This window comes from Pteronotus mesoamericanus, unplaced genomic scaffold (genome assembly GCF_021234165.1).
Source record: "Pteronotus mesoamericanus isolate MK-2021 breed Mesoamerican mustached bat unplaced genomic scaffold, CSHL_Meso_final contig_246, whole genome shotgun sequence".
Classification (NCBI taxonomy): Eukaryota; Metazoa; Chordata; class Mammalia; order Chiroptera; family Mormoopidae; genus Pteronotus; species Pteronotus mesoamericanus.
In genome coordinates this window covers 2,321,034-2,338,718 of record NW_026555104.1, presented here as the reverse complement: position 1 = coordinate 2,338,718, position 17,685 = coordinate 2,321,034, and the positions used below count along the sequence as shown (strand labels likewise).

Below are 17,685 nucleotides of genomic sequence, written 5' to 3'. Positions count from 1 at the left end.
TGTGGAGTTCAAAACACTGGTTATAAAGATGCTCAAGGATCTTAGTGAGGACCTCAACAGCATAAAAACAATCCAGTCAGAAACAAAGGATACACTAATTAAAATAAAGGACAATTTACAGGGAAACAACAGTGGAGTGGATGAAGCCGAGAATCAAATCAATGCTTTGGAACATAAGGAAGCCAAAAACAACCAGTCAGAACAAGAAGAAAAAAGAATCCAAAAAACAGATCAGTGTAAGCAGCTTCTGGGTTAACTTCAAGCATTCCAATATCTGCATCATAGGGGTGCCAAAAGGAGAAGAGAAAGGAGCAAGAAACTGGAAATCTATTTGGAAAAATAATGAAAGAAAACACCCCCAATTTAGTGAAGGAAAATAGACATGTAAGTCCAGGAAACACAGGGAGTCCCAAGTAAGATGGATGCAAAGAGGCCTATGTCAAGACACATCATAATTAAAAGGCTGAAAGTTAAAGATAAAGAGAGAATCTTAAATGCAGCAAAAGAAAAGAAGTTAGTTACCTCCTGGGTGTCCCCATAAGACTGTCAGCTGATTTCTCAAAAGAAACTTTGCAGGCTAGAAGGGATAAGCAAGAAATATTCAAAGTCATGAAAAAGAGGGACCTACAGCCAACACTGTTCTACCTAGCAAAGATGTCATTTAGGATCAAAGAGCAGATAAAGGGCTTCCCAGACAAGAAAAAACTAAAGGAGTTCATCATCACCAAACCATTATATATGAAATGTTACAGGGGTTTATTTAAGAAAAGGGAGATTAAAACTATGCACAATAAAATGACAAAAAAATACAAATCTATCAACAATTGAATAAAAAAAAAGTAAGCAAACAAGAGGAACAGAGACAGAATCATGAATACGGAGAGCGTTTTGATGGTTTCCAGATGGGAGGAGGGTGTCACGGAGTGGGTGAAGAGGTGAGGGGATTAAGAAGTACAAGTAGGTAGGTAGTTACAGAATAGCCAGGGGGATGTAAAGCACAGTATAGAAAATGGAGTCGCCAAAGAACTTATAGGCATGACCCACAGACATGAACAGGTGTGGGGACTGCCTGAGGGAGTGGGGCAAAGGGGGAAAAATTGGGACAACTGTAATAGCATAATCAATCAAAATTATTTAAAAAATAAAAAAATAAAATGTGTAAATTACCTACCACTTGGCATTTGGACCACTGAAAAAGAAACTCACTGAAAATAAAAGTTTTACATAACTAAGAGAATTTAAACAAAGTATTTAACTCAGTTCATGTGAAGCAAAATAGTTATACAGATCAACTGAGTACTTCCTGTGCATTTATAAATGAAAAGGGCTTCAAAGATTTCTTTAAGTTACCAGAATATAAAAAGGAAACATCTTTTTGTCTCATATCACATGTAGGGGAAAAGAAAAAACTCACAGATGGAAATATATAGGGAAAATCTCATTAATAACAAAATAAGTCCTTTCCTTTGAAGTGAGGAGGCTGGATGCAATGGCCTCTAAGGTTTTGTCCATGTCTTAAGATTTTTTATTCTATTCAGTGTTGCCCAGGCTTAAAGGGTATCTATATATACACACACACTCTTTAAGTGTGTATATATATATATATATATATATATATATATATGCAACTTACATGAACACTAACTTTTCCCTGAATTATTCAGATTGCCTACAATAGACTACAGAAAGCTACATGGGGGTAAGGCAGAAAAGGGCAGTGATAAAACCCAAATGTTTCCTTTATTTTTCTTTGCTTTTTATGATTACTCTACATGCTTTAAGCATTGTTATAACAAAGTAAAATCACTGAAAAATAATCTTTTGCTAGGAATTCTTTGAAAATTTTTTTTGTTCTCTTTTAAATCTTATTTATAAAGGTTTCCAGATGCTTATCCTCACAGATTAAACACCGCAGGAGGTAGACACTTACAGTAATATTCACTACGAAGCCAAAAAAAACCGCTTTGAGATCTAACCGCCTATCACCTCAAGAATCAGGGTCCAGGGAATTTTCTGTTGCTATTAAAAGTGTGATTCTCTGAAGCCATTTGGAAACAACCTCGGTTCCCAGCAGCAGCACATCTACCCTGGACTATGTCAAAGCACAGCAAATGGCTGGCATTCCAAACCTCAAACAGGTTATTTCTCATTATAAGAATACATAATGAAAGGATTTGGGCAAAGAATAGAATGTAAATTGGAAGCTGACTTCTGAATTTATTAGCTAGCAGTCCTGGGCTGAAAGAGTCATTCTAATTTCAAGAGACAGTTCCAAAGTGGTTTTCAAGAAAGAGGACCGGGTATTTTTCAAATATTTGTTCACTGTGAATGGACTGGGCTTGCCAAAAGTGACTCTTTATGCTGGCATGTGATCTCTGAGAGGGAAGTGGGCCTGAGTCACTGGATACATCAAAGGTGGAGGCCAGTGAATGGAATTACTGCAGGCTCTGTGAACAAGCCAGATACCTGCGCTCCTCTGCCCACTGCCGGGATCCCAGCCCTCCTTTTAATTACGCCGAGGCAGCTGGTACCACCGGTTACTGAAGTCTTCCGATTACCTTGATTGCTCGGTCATTATCTCTAATCAGCTGCTTCTTCTCATCTTCAAACTTCTGTGCAACATCCTGCAGCCGCCTCTCAGCCGCTAGCTGCTGCCGGCTGTTCTCTTCTCTCAGAGAGGAAATGGCTGTCTGGAGCTCAGCTATGGTCTAAAATGAAAACAGCATGCTGTAACTTCACAGTCTTCAGCAAGAGGCATCCATTTCATATGTATTTATGCTTACCAGAAGAATGGGTTTGGCAAAACTTTATTCCACAAACTAAATATTTTCAATTAACATATCACGCACTCTAATGCATGACATTCCACCCCATAAAAGACTGTCATAAAACTGTGAATGGTGAACAACTGCTGAACCAAATATATTTGGAAGACATTTACATGATAACATTCCACAATATTTACTCATCAACAGAAAGAACATCTGTGATCTCAAAAATATGAAATGCGTCAGATTTTATTTTACTGAGAAATATACTTACTAGAATAAAAAAAATATTTTGCCTTTCCTAATACTTTGAACTGTAATAGCCAAGAAAATAATGAACAGAATTCATTCTTCATAGTTACTTAATTCTACATAGTGATGTTTGAGTATTCCCTAATGCTTATGCACTGTGCGAAGCACTTTAAGTTCCTATGGGGGCAAGCTAGCATTCTTGCCACCTATCTTTTATTAATGGAGAAACAGAGGCACAAAAAGAGGTCACATATTTTACATTGTTGAAGAGGACATCCAACCAAGGGGACAGGCAGGATTTGAACCACAAAGTCAGATCAACTGCTGCACTAACCTGTCCCTCACACTAGCCTGCTTTGATCAAGGTTTCAGTATTGAAGAGAAGTTTCTGATGACACAGCTCCAAACAGGCTGCTTTCTTCCTAAGTGCTGATATATCCATGAAAGTTTATTTTGGCTCAAACAGTGTCATTTCAGAGTCTGCTGGAGCATTCTCTACTCTTGAGAACTGGTTCTGTGACTGGGTTCCCTCCCAGCCCTTAAAGTAATCGGGTGGTCGAGGGACCTTAGAATGTAATGGGCTGACTGACAAGCGCTGCTCTTCCTTTGGTTTAGATGCCTCTACTTCCTTTCCAATTCAACAGTGATGACTTTTTAAAAGCAGGAAATGGTGGTTTCTTCTAATAAAGGAAAGATCCATAGTCCTGGGTTAGAGTATAATCCTGTTGGTTCTATGGGGAGAGGATTGGTTGATGAGAAACGTTGGATAAATTAGTTTTCTTCTTTGAAACTCTGTTTTTCCAACTACTATTTGATGAAAAAGCTAAATTTCAGCATTATAAGGCAATAGATAGAAAAAATGTCTGGAGTCTTCTGGAAGCCAAGTCCTATAGAAATGTTAGTTGTTACTACTGACAGAAATAACAGCACATTTACAATAAATTAGGAGTATTTATGATTTCAGAAGGGAGCTAACTCACTGTAAACAAAGTTTAACAATTAGACTTTGAATTAATCAAATGTTAAGACAATTGTGAAATAAATGACAAAATATGTAATAGCAGTACAGTCATATCTTTAAATGCAAACTTGAAACTGCTGCTGTGAGTGGAGGAATTCATTTACTGAGAATGAAGATGTTTTCATCTGTGTTTTGAATTTAGATGAAATGTTTCCATGCTGGCATCAATTTCATTAATTCTCATAACACATCTATGAAACAGAGAAGGTTAAATTTTTATAGTAAATGTCAAAAACCAAGGCACAGCATAATCAACTCACTCCCAGTCACAGAGCAAGCGGAGCCAGAGATAAGAAAGAGCCAGACTTCCTTGCGTCCAACATGAAACTTAGGATTGGTATTTTATATGAACATGCAGCCAAATAGCAAAAATAACTTACTCTTTCAATGATTGTTGCAGTGTTTCAAGCTGAGTAAACTACAACTTTGTAGAAGTGGTAAATTTAGTTCTGTAATGTGTTCATTGTTTTTGATGTGTGCATATGTGTGTGTTATGTGTTAGTTCTATGCAATTTTGTCACATGTATAGATTCACATATCTATCACCACAATCATGCAATGTAAAGTACAAAGTAATTTCATTTCTTTAAAAAATACTAAGATTTAGATTGGTTTTATAACTGACTGAAGATAAAAATGTTTGGGGGTTCTTCAAATGCCCACAAGGGCATGAAAGAGGGAGGGATCTCTCACTTGGAGAAGATTTATGACAAGCGTACATGAAAAAGCAATAAACACAGGTTTTAGGAGGAATACTAGCAAAGTCCAGGATGTCCTGAGAAAAGCATGCTTGCTTTTGAGTGGAAAAGGAAAACTTGCATTCTTTGAGGAAATGATGATATTCTCTGAAGGAAAAAACAAGATTACCTTTGGAAAGTTAATGTAAAAGCTTGTGAGGATAATACAGGGAGAATGTAAAGCACTTCAGGTGAAACCCCTTGGATAAACAGATAACTTGGTTGAGACAGACTGATAAGATGGATATAGAGATCTGACTAAAATATTGGTAATTTTTAAAAACTGATTTGAGATTTACTTTAAGATTGAGAAATAATCATTCTAAGTAGATTAATATGCTTTAAGTAAGGAATAAAACTTGCTTGGTTGTAGACATGGAATTATAAGAGAATAGACTATATTTACCTTAGCCCAGTGCACATAACTGGCACTCAATAAATATGTAAGTAATGGAATTATAAATCACAGTAAATTAAAAAAAATGACCTGAAACAGTATATTGAGGTAATCTAGCCTTTCATAGACTAATAATGTAAAAAGTTTCTGAGGAAAAATCAAAACTAATCTATACAATCATAATCAAATCCCACCAGTTTTGGTGAGTCATAGTTTATTAAAAAAACTTAGAACAAAATGCCACCATTCAACTAAATGTTTACCCTGTATTAGCTTCAGAGAAAGAAGTGGATTAGAAGATTTCCAGATGAGTATTAAAAATTAATATTTTGGAAAGCAAATGAATAGCTATTTGGGATTGATACTGTAAGCAACTTATCCCGTGAAAGTTGTGATAGTTAATTATAATTGTTAAGCAATTATACTTAGCATAAATGTTAGTGGTCTTATGAGGTCTGAAAAATAACAGGATTCTAAATAGAGGTTAAGGTTTTTATCTTTAACTCACTTTACTGTTTTTCAGAGAATAGTACAGTTTGAGATTTTTATAAAGCTCTTCTTTAAAATACAATAGACAAGACAAGGCATGCTTGGGAAGGTTCAGTGAACATGGTATATCCTCATAAAATAGGTGGAAGAGTGGCCTCATGACACCTTTTGCATTCTAGGTTGTCACCCTGGGGAGGGACCTGGAGGCTGGGGTGTGTGGGACACGTGGAACGTGCCTAGGCGCTAACCTGCACCAGGTGTGTGGGAACAAGCATGGGGCGGTGGGGAGGCTGGTCCCCCGCAGGGGGTGGGCTGCGGACATTCCAGCTTTGGTCTTCTCTACAACCACCTGCACCCCTGCAGACGGCAATATCTTTCTTTGACAGATGGCCACCAAGTCAGTCAGTTGAGTGGGGAAAACTGCATTAAACTTGAAAAGGCAAGGTTAATATGTAATATTAAGATCAAAAGAATAAATATGTGACTAGGATGGAATGATATTTGGGAGTGTGCCCAGAGAGGATGGCAATGTTGCCGTCCTGGCGAACGTTGAGAATCCCAGAGGGGCACAGTCCTGGGCATGCCAAGGGTTTGGTGTACATGGTCTATTAGGTCCTAACAGCTTGATAAAATCTTAAAGATTAAGAAACTTCCTTTAAGGGAGGAAAATATTTAAAATATTTTCCAAATTTAACCAATGATCTCCTGGGTACCAATGCATTCATTACTAATGCATTCATCTTATTACTCTTTTTCTGGAGAGATTTTTAAAAACTTAATAAATATTAAGCAACTTTGCTCCTGGCAATCTCCTCAGCTTCGATACTGAATTAGAGAATCCAGTCAACTAAAACTAGAAAACAGAAAAAGTCAATCCATGGTTCTGTTTTATAATGTTTATTTTTAAATCATCTGTTTCTCAGAACTGACTGGATTGTCAACTAATATTTCTTGCATTTAGATGTGGGCAAACAAAATATTGTCAATGTAAGATTGTCATCCTACCTTTGATGAGAAGGGTGGACTATCTTTTTTTACATTATTAGACCTTTTCTAAAACTTTTTTCTTTTTTGGTGTTGCACTGTCCTTTCATTTATGAAATGATGGTTAAAAGACATGATAGTTGTTACTAGTTGACTTTTTTTCCTCTTCCTTCTCCTCCTTCATGTCTTTACTTGAGAATATATTTAGCAACCCTTTACATCTCCAAATTTTGGAAGGAGATTTTTTAAAATCAATTTTTAAACACCCCAAAATAAATTAATTAAAAATAAATAAATTTTTGCTTTTTCCATACTTTTTTCATTCTTTGCTCCCTTCTTTCCTTTCTCTGTTGCAATTTAAAACTACTATTGCAAGAGCTAATAGTTATTAAATGCTTTACTAGAAACTAGACTCTGTACTAAGCACTTTATTGGCATTGTGTTACTTAATACTTCAAACTATTCTATGAGGTAAGTATTACTCCCCCATTTTATAAATGAGGAAACTGAATTCCAGAGGGGGCAGGTCACTCGCTCAAAGTCATGGCAGTGGTAGGGCTGGTATTCAAATTCAGGTCTGCTGGACTCTATAGCTTAGGCTTTCTTCCACACTAACTTACACTTAATTTGCTTTAATATGAACTAATCAGGCTTCTTCATACTTTCCTTTAGATAAACTTAAACACTCCTATTTACACTCTCATTATTTAAGCATTTTTGTGAGCTATCTTATATCTCACTTTCGGTCTGCCTCCCCCATTCAACCAACATAAAGCGAAATAAGCAGGCTGTAAGGGCATGCCAGCTGGGCATTTTTCATGTTTCAGTTTAAGCTTTAACTTTTGGAGTAATAAGATTTCTTTTGCTTATAAGAACTTTTCTCAGTGGATTAAAAAAGATATTCCCCATGTTCCTCCCTCAAGGAAGGTCTGGAATAGTGGCCATCGAGACAACTACCATCTTTTTAAATAAACACATATGACTCTTGGCTTGAAGACTTTTTGATTTCCTAATGGGATATAAATTATATAAAATATGCACATTTTTTAAAAATAATCATAGAATCTAAGAAATTTCATGATCATTATCACCAAAGTTTGATAATATCACAAACGTGAAGGGTTGGGCCAGGCTGCGGGAGTCAAGGTTGAGAGCTTCCATTCCAAAGTCAGATCCAGGTTGGGCCCTGGCTTAGCCACTTGCGAACTATGTGGCCTCTCTTTTCTGAGCCTTAGTTTTCTCAGCTGGGAGAATGGGGCCAATGACAGTTCCTAACCTCAGGACTATCACAAATGAAGGTGGAGTAAGTCAATAGGGTTAGTACCCCATGAAATTCTCTATTTTATTATTGTTTTGTTGTTGGGTTACTGTGTGGTAATTCATAAAATGGTACATATATTTCAGTTCACTACCACATATCACTGTATACATGCCAAAATATTAAGAAAAGTTGATTTAAAAAGTCATTAGTTATGATGCTCATAAAATTAAATGGGTTAATCTACCTATCTGTAAAATGAAAATTAGCATTTATTTATTTAGAATTATTCATACAACTAAGGAATGCTTGGGATTCCTTAGATGATACTATAGGATATCATTATAACAACTTATGCAGAAAAAGTACTCTGAGCATCATGTCAAATAGAGACAATTATTGGCCTTTTTATACTCAAACTACAATAGGAACAACATACAGCAAGATATGAGCGTAGGGACTTATATATAATTCCTCTTTTTCCCCCAAAAAGTCAATAGTTGATCTGCTAATTCAGTGCAGATATTTGTCATTTTGAATGTTGCGGTTAAGCAGTCTTTAGGTGCAGCCAAATGGAATACTGCAACAAAGCACAGATGTTATCAAGCTGCTCACATCGCAAATGTAGGTGAGTATCTCCCGCCCTTGTGAAATATGTTTCAGCCTGGGCTTGTTCAAGTGCACAGGCTGGTTTTACAACATGTGAGTGTGTGTTCAAATGGTTCAATTAAAAAATTTTAATAAAATGTTATTTATCCATCAAAACTAAGGTAGTGACCCATGAGAAACTGCAGAGAATTAAGTTTAACTCTAAAATACAAATGCTTTTATGTACAGGTTTCTTGTTTGTTTTGGTTTTGCTTTTTTCTTTGCACACTCTTACCTGAGAAGATTTGGCAAGCTTCTGAATATATTCCTTCTCGATCTGCTTCAGTCTGCTGTTGGCCTGAAAAACATACACATGTGAACACACACACAGCGACCTGTGAGCGTGGTATCTCTTCCCCATGCCTGTCACCAGCAGCTGGGACGGCTGCCCGCTGCCCCGCCCTCTTGGAGCAGCAGAAAACCACAGGCCTTGTCTTTGATCTAACGCCAACTATTCATCACTTAAAAAGCAAAAAGCAAAAGGCAAAAGCAAAAAAAAAAAAAAAAAGAAAAAAGATCTCTCCTGCCAATTATTAGACAAACACAGACTTCTGTGGAGAGAAAGAGAAAGGGAGAAGAGACAGAAATAGACACAGCACAAGTGTGAAGGCTCAGAAGGTAAAGTGGGGAAGGGGAGAGGAAACAAAGGAGAGGGACCAGGAGAAGGAAGAAGGGGAGAGAGGACTGGAGCAGGAGGAAATGTAACACTCTTTCCCTTAGTTTAAAGAGAAAAGAAATAGGTGTTCCCCGACAGCGGCAGATAGGAGATTTTTGGATTCACTGTTCTGCCTAACACACAAGAACTATTTTTTGAAGTGACAAATATATCTAAATCAATTTTTTATGTCCTGGAAGTCAGGTGGCCTTGCCAGAATAAGTCCACGTAGAACTCGATTACATATCCTTTGCCACTCGAGTTGCGATCTTTTGTTATGTGACCTGTTTTCCTGCCCTTTGGAAGCCTTTGGGATCCTCCCTTCACCCCGAGCATTTGGAAGAGGCACAGTGACATGCTCTAGATGGGGCCTTTCCCTTTCTGTTATGCAGGCTCTATGGAGACCCTTTCCACCTGAGCTTGTCCTTCATCTCTGAAGGAGGTCTGGGTCACCACTCTCATCATTTCCTTTCTTTTCCCCCGGTCTGTCTCTCTCTTATTTCTGTCTGTCTGTCTGTCTGTCTCTGCAGCTCTGATTGTTGGACCTCTCAGGTTTAGCATTGCTTCTCCTTTCCATTTCTTTGTCTTTTTGATCTTCTGTAGTTTTCTCAACTTTTAATTTTAAATTTTCTATTGGATTAAAAAAACATTTCTGCCATAATACTTGTAATTTCCAAGAGTAGTTTTGTTTTCTGAACAGCTTCATCACTCCCCTTTTTAGAGATGAGGAAACTGAGGCTCAGAGAGCTTAAGTAACTTGTCCAGCATCACACAGCTAAGAGGTAACAGAGCCAGGACTTGATCCCACTCAGTAGGGCGAGGGTGCTTTATCAGCTAGAGGAAGCTGCATACTGCCTCTCAGTATAGACCCTATTTCTCCTCAGGTTATTATTAATATCATGTGTACCCAACACACTTATATGTCTGTCTCTACACACACACACACACACACACACACACACACACACACACACACACACAGTTTTTTTCTGCTTTCTAGAATACCTGTGTTTTTCCTGAGTTCCTTTTATGTATTTTCTTTGCCAGCCTGTTTGGTCTCCATTTTTCACTTTAGATCTATTCCTCAACTGCCTGGTGATCTTTGATGTTCTTTCTAATTTAAAGTGAGGCCTGTTAAAATGAGCAGGCTTGGGAACAGGTGCACATCATCATAGGGTGTGTGACACAGGGGACCGGCCTCTCCCAGGCCAGTATTTGACAGGACGCTGCTCTGGACCGCATTGCCCAGAGCTGCCCGGCAGCAGAGTTCTGGCTGCCTGTGCTTTCGGAATAGCACCTCCGTGGTCGCGATGCTGGCTCTTGCACTGCTCCGTTTTCATTTTTGCCCTCAGCTGCACCTGGATCCCTCTCTCAGTTCATCTCTCCAGAGAGCAAATCAGGGGTAGAGATCGGGGCAGCCAGGGAATAAATTAATACAGTTGTGTGTACATGAAACACAGAACTTATTCTTATATTCTTATTTATTAATTATTGTATTATTTATTTGTATTACAACTATAAACCTACTTTTGCCCACCCCTGTAGGTTGAAACTCTAACCCCAATGTATGGTATTTGGAGGTGAGGCTTTTGGAGGTCATGGGGTGGAGCCCTCAAGAACGGCATTAGTGCCCTTATAAGGGGCCAGAGAACTAGCAATCCTTCTGCCCTGTGCAGATATAAGGTGGCAGCGTGCAACCCAGAAGGGGGGTCTCACCAGACCTTGACCTTGCTGGCACCCTGATCTCAGATTTCCAGCCTCTAGGACTGTCAGAAATAAATTGTTGTTCTTGATAAGCCACCCAGTTTATGGAGCTTCACTACAGAACCCAAGCTGACTAAGACAACAGTCATGTGTTTTATGGACTTAAGTTCAAAAGCAATTCTTTAGAGTTTATTTCATAAACCTCATTGTATCCATAATCCCACTGAGTACACTGGCTAGTTTTGTTTTTCTTAAAACAGAGAGGGCATGTAACACTTGCTATTTTTTCTACTAAGCCATCATACTCTATTCTAGCTCTATAATTAATAGAATTAAGGCCACTCTGAACCTCTTGAGGTTTATTTGTCTTGGTTCACATTCTGCCAATATTTTTTAAATCACAAAATGCTTGATAAAGTATTTGTTGCTTATTTTAAAAACACAGAGCTCTTACCATGTGCCAGGCACTGTTCTAAGCTCTTTAAAAATATTTACTCACTAGGAAATAAAAAAATTATAGTGTCATAAAGATTAAGCTACTTTCCCCCCCAAAACAGCTGGAGTGAGAGCTGCCGGTTAGTGCAGGACGGCCACTGAGAAGAGGCTGTCCTCAGCGGCCGTCCCTCTTCCTGTGTCTGGCGCTGGCCAGCCCGGAACCCCACAGGCTCAGAGAAGCTCCCGTACAGCTAACCAGCCAATGCATTCATCCATTCCAGGCAACGGCGACGAGAGCACTGACCAAAGCAGACAAAAATCTCTCCCTACCTTTATGGAACTTCTACCCTAGGGGGCAAACGAAATAACTTACAAAAGTATTAATATGTTAAATGGTACAAGCGACGTGGAGAAGGTAAAGCAGGAAGGAGAGATGAGAAGTGATGAAAGGTAGGGGGTAGTTTACAATTTTTAAAATATGGAACTTAGGGAAGGTCTCACTGAAAAGGTGATATGTGAGCAAAGACCCGAAGAGGAGGGAGCCACAGTGAACTCTAGGGAAAGAGTAGCCCAGGCAGAGGGAGCCAGTACGAAGGCCCTGAGGCAGAGGCACACACAGTGTGCCCAAGGCAGAGAGAAGGGCCAGTGTGGCTGGATCTGTGAGCAACGTCTGCGCCGGACAAGACGCGGTCTGAGAGAGCGCGAGAGGACAGATCCTGCATGTTGTTGTGAGGAATGTGGTTTTTAATAGGAGTGAAATGAAGAGTCACTGAAGAGTGTTTAGTACAGAAGTGACAAGATTTAATGTACGTATGTGTAAGATCATTCTAGCTCTTGTTTGGGGCAAGAATCCTGCACAAAAGTCTGTTGACAGTCTATCACAAACCGTCCAGGGTTTAACAGAGGAAGTGGTGAGAAGCAGTCAGATTCTGAGGAAGATTTGAAAGTAGAACCAATTGGATATGCTGTATGATAAAAACAGATGAATCAGGGACGATAGCAAGATTTTTTTGTCCCAAGCAGCTGGAAGAATATTGTTGTCATCATTACCTTACATCAAAATCTGGGTGGGGGACAGGTTTTGAGGGGAAGATCAAGATTAGTTTTGGCACATTAAGCTTGGAGATGCCTATTGGACATGTGGTGTTAAAGTGAATATTTGGCTATCTGAGTCTAGAGTTCAGGGGAGAGGTCCAGGTTATAAGTACGAGTACATTCACACATCACCAGTGTATAAATGGCATAGAGAACTATGCTACTGGATGAGATTTCAAAGCATCGAGTACATAAAAACAGAAGACCAAGTACCTGGGCCTGCAAATGTGAGGAGGCTGGAGAGGAGAAGGAAAGCAAGCAATGGCCAGAGAGAGAAAGAAATCAGGATAATATGGACAAGTAGAGAAAGTGTTTCAAGGACTATTCAACTGTGTCAAATGCTACACAGAGGTCATGTACAGTGAGGAACTGAGAAATGACCACATGGCTTAAGCATGTGGAGGACATTGGTGATTTGAATAAAAGCAATTTTGGTGTAGGGGCAAGGACGGAAGCTAGATTAGAGGGAGCTCAAGAGAGAGAAGAGGGATAAGAGCAGGTACAAACAATTTGTTCAGAGTTTTATTATGAAGGGAAGAAGAGAAATGGACTGGAAGCTACAGGGGAAGGGAGTAAAGAAAGGGCTGATTATTTGTCCTGTTTTTTGTGAGATGACAGAACTAACAGCATGTGTGTAGGCTCACGGGGAAGGCCTGCCAGTACAGAGGCAAAAACAGGTGATGCCAGAGATTTCCTGGAGACATGGCCTTGAATAAAGGGGAGAGCGTGGGAGCTAGAGCGCAGGGGAGGAGATAGCCTTTGCTGGGAAGTGCAGGTCAGCCCAGCAGCAGAGGCGGGACTTCTGATTAATTCCATCTTTTCAATGAAGTAGAAGGAAAGATTCATCAGGTTAGCATGAGGATGGTAGACGAGGTTGTTGGGAGGTCTGAGGTGTGAGGGAAGAATATGGCTAGTCATCTGGGAAAGTGGAAAGGGACTGAGGAATTTAGTATGAGTCCCAAGACTCCAGGAAGCATTATTGTCCACTTGAAATTAGCAACAATGAATTTAAAGTGAGACCAGGCAGGGACATAAAAATCCTAGAACTTGTAATAGCTAAATAGTGCAGAGCCAATACTCTGAAGAATAATGAGAAATTGCATAATTTCTTGAATAATTGAATAATTTATCAACTTCCAAGGCTTTTCTTCTATATTTGAACCTAAGTCACAGCTGCCTGAATTCCTGAACTTATGAAGTAAATCTAAAAAGCTCTAGTTGAGAATGGTTGATAATTTATAGCTAATGTATCATGCAAACTGTTCCCAAACCATTTTTGAATAATTTTATTCTCAGGATGGTATTGACTTACATTTCCTTTCCATACATAAATTAAGTTAGGGTTAGCTATTTGAATCCAAGTCTTATTTTTTAGCTATCAGTACTATAGAAAAATACAGTTTTCAGTAAGCATCTACAGCATGGCCTGGTCAGGTGTAGAATAACAGATGAGAAAAAACTCATAATTTTGAAGTGAGCAAAACTTCTTTTGCTGTTGCTGTTGTTTCGATCTCACTGCTCCCACATGTGCTTGGCCATGCCCTATGCTCTCCACCCTCCACGTCTCCGCAGGCCATTCCTCCTTGTTAAAGAGCCTGCTGTGTTGGTCCACTTTCTCTATGCAATCCCCATCAAAACCTTGGGTTTGAAACGATATTGGAAAGGAACCAACCAACCAATTTTCAGAAAGGTGTTGATGGCTATTAATCATCTTAATGTGCTACCCTTTTGTTGCAGGGTGCTTTGCATTATGTCATAATTCAAAAAAGTCCTACATTCCTTTATTTTTTATTTCCTATCACTAGTGATGAAACTTCAGATGTTCATCGTTTCCAGGATGGTGATTTACAGGGAAGAAATTTAGGAGGCTCTATTAGAATATTTCTATTTAAGGCAAGCCCAGATCTTATCAATTTTCCTTAAAATATAATAGCATAAGTTTCTGAATAAAGAGGGTTAGAAAAAGGATGCTTCTCAAATTCTTTAAACATAGCACAAAGCTCAGATTATTATGCAGTATTTTCTACTCAGAAGCTCTGTAGGCATCCATGTGAAGCGTCTCCAAAGACCACAAACACACTCACAGTGCCAGGTGTCACTATGTAACTGCGTAGCACCCTATCAACATAAAGATTCAGGGAATTCATAATGAAGACTTATATTTCATTTATTTTAATTTTTTTCAATTTAGAATATGTACAGAACTTTCAAGCCTGAAAATCTCTACATATGCTTCAAAATAAAGGCACACATTTGTGAAACATAATAAGTAAAATTCATGATTTTTGCTTGGGCCATGGTGGAGTAATTGGGACATAGTTTATCTGCTACAGTGAACAGCTAGAAAACTGGACAAAATACAGAGAACATTTCTTAGGGGATTGGGAAACAAGACGCACAGGATTGCAACCCTGTGAAGAGAAGGGAAACAAAGGAGGGAAGCCCGACAATCACCCCTTCCTTCCTAGAGGCCCATTCTGGGCCTAAACATATGGAATGCACAGCACAGCTGCACTGTGAACTGAGGAGACGAAGCCTGGAGTTTGGGAAGGTCGAGGCAGCTGGGATTTATCGGGGCAGACCACTAGGTAGGAGGAAGAGCACGTGGAGGCCAGACATCTACATGGTTCCTGTGAGTCTGTTGCTGGTACTTAGCTGTGCACGTGTAGCGGTAAATTCTGTAAGACCAAGTAGAAAGTGACTAGTGAGCTTAAAGATAAACAATTCCCGAAGCTCACACAAAGCTCAGAGAGATTTGAGTTGTGACCAGTCAGAACGAAGCGTCCTCACACAACATCCAGGAAGGCGACACTTTAGTTACAGGGTTAAACTAGCCTTAGAGTAAAGACAACTTCAAATCTGCTCTTCCCCTTTCTCTCTCTAAAAATCAGTCAATTAAAAAACCCACCCAAATATTTAAATAAAAACATGAACACAATGAGGAGAGAAACAGGAGATATTTTTTAAAAAACCCTAAATAGTCTAGAGTATAGTAATATATTATCTGAAAGGAAAATTTCATTGGGTGGGGTTAACAACGGATCCATCCCTACAGAAGGAAAGATAAGTGAATATGGAAAAAAAAAGCATTTTAAATATCCAAAGGATTGCCACAGAGACAAAAGACTGAAAGAATATAATAAATAGTCTTAGTAATCTATAAGACTATATCACATTATCTAACATATGTGTAATTGCATACCAAAAGAAGAAAGGTTTGGAAAAATATGTTAAGATACAATGGTCAAAAAATTTCCAGTATGAAGAAAACGATAGACCTTCAAGCAAAGAAGATCAATGAACAAATAATGCAAACACAATGAGAACCACATCAAGATAATTCACACTCAAACTGCAAGAACAAAAATACAGATAAAAATCTTAAAACCAGCCAGTAAATAACAGGTACGTTAAAAAGAATGTCTGAGGATTTTTCAACTGAAACTGTGCTAGCCCGGAGATAACATAATGAACCTATAAACTGCTGAAAGAAAAAACAGCAGCTGTCAATCTAGAATTGTATTTAGTGAAAATATCCTTCAAAACTGAAGATGAAATACAGATATCTTCAAACAAAAATCCAAGGGAATGTTTCACTAGCGGGCATGCACTACATAAAAAGTTAAAGGAGGTTGTTCAGGCAGATGAAAAATGATATCAAATGGAAGCCTAGACCTACTCAAAGAAATGAAGAACACTGGACCACAGAAAATATGTGTGTAAATATAAATGAGATTTTTTCTCATTTTAAAATTTCTTTTAAAGAATTTGCTGTTAGGAACAAAAATAGTAAAAGTATATTGTGGAGTGTACAATATATATAGAACAGGAGAGGAATAGGGAAATAGAGGTATACTGATATTAAAGTATACCTTACATTTTATGTAAACTGGTATAATAAGTACATGAAGGCAAACTGTAGTAAAGACTCATAACATAAAAAAAAAGAGAAATGTCTAATAAGCCAATAGTAAAAAAAAACTGGAATGTTAAGAAATACTCCATAAATCCAATGGAAGGTATAAAAAGAGGGAAAAAGGAACAAAGAAAATATGGGACAAACAGAAAACAAATAGCAAGACTATAGATTAAGACCAACAATATCAATAATTATATTAAATATAAATGGTTTTTAAATTCTATCTCAATGACAAAGATTGTCAGTTTGGTTTTTTTTTTTAAAGCTATAATTACTTTGTATTTTCAAGATGAACACATTAAGAATTAAAGAAAACAAAATTATAAGGGTGAAGAAAGATGTACCATGCAAATGGTAATCATAAGAAAAGTGAAATAGATATGTTCATATCAAAGTAGATTTAAGAGCAAAGAACCTTAGCAGGAAATAAGAAGGATGTTTCATAATGATAAAAATTTAATTAATAAAAATGAAAAAACAATCCTAATATATATGTATCTAATTTCAAGAGCTTCAAAGTACCTGTGGCAAAAAGTGATAGCATGGTAAGGAGAAATGGACAAATGCACAAATTATAACAGAGGAGAGTTCAACCCTTCTCTCTCAGGAATTGGTAGAAAAAGTACATATAGAATTAGTGAGAATATAGATGATTTGAAAAATGTTGCCAATCAGCTTGACCATTAATCAAAAGATCATATTCTGGGCCATAAAACAAATTTCAGTAAAACGTAAAAGAACTGATATCATAGAGAATATATTCTCTCAGCACAATAAAATTAAATTAGAAACTCATAATAGTAATATAGTTGATAATCCCAAAATATTTGGAAAAAAATATATACCTAATTTCTATGAGTCAAAGAAGAAATCACAAGGATGATTAGAAAATATATTTAAATTAATGAAAATTGAAGTATAGTATTTATAAAATGAAAATTTCCCTTTATGCCTAAAGACTGTTAGCTTTGAAATTATTTTATTAACAAAGAAGGAAGATCTAGAATGTGATATGTTTCCCCTGAAGAAGCTTGAAAAAGAATAACAAGTTTTTTAAAAGTAAGCAGAAGAAAATAATAAATATAACAGTAGAAATCAATGAAACAGAAAACAGAAAAATAATAGAGAAAAATTAATGAAACCAAAAGCTGGTTAAGATCAATAAAATTGATAAACCTCTGATTAAAAAAAAAACAACAACAGAGAGAAGATATAAATGACCAATAGCAGGAATGAGAGCGAGAGGACATGACTATCAGACCCTACGGACATTAACAGGGCAATGAGGAAACATTAGGAACAGCAAAATGGCCCATTTTTTTT

The 17,685-nt window shown here is 37.7% G+C and overlaps 1 protein-coding gene across 1 annotated transcript in view; it reads right to left on the bottom strand.

Annotated features, from left to right (window-relative positions):
* CEP112 (centrosomal protein 112) overlaps nt 1-17,685 on the bottom strand; it is a 311,127-nt gene that overhangs the window by 76,272 nt on the left and 217,170 nt on the right. The window contains exons 22-23 of the mRNA XM_054573071.1: nt 8,790-8,852; nt 2,559-2,708 (exon numbers count right to left, since the gene is read on the bottom strand). Coding sequence (XP_054429046.1) covers nt 2,559-2,708; nt 8,790-8,852 — 213 coding nt within the window. The remainder of the gene's footprint in view (nt 1-2,558; nt 2,709-8,789; nt 8,853-17,685) is intronic.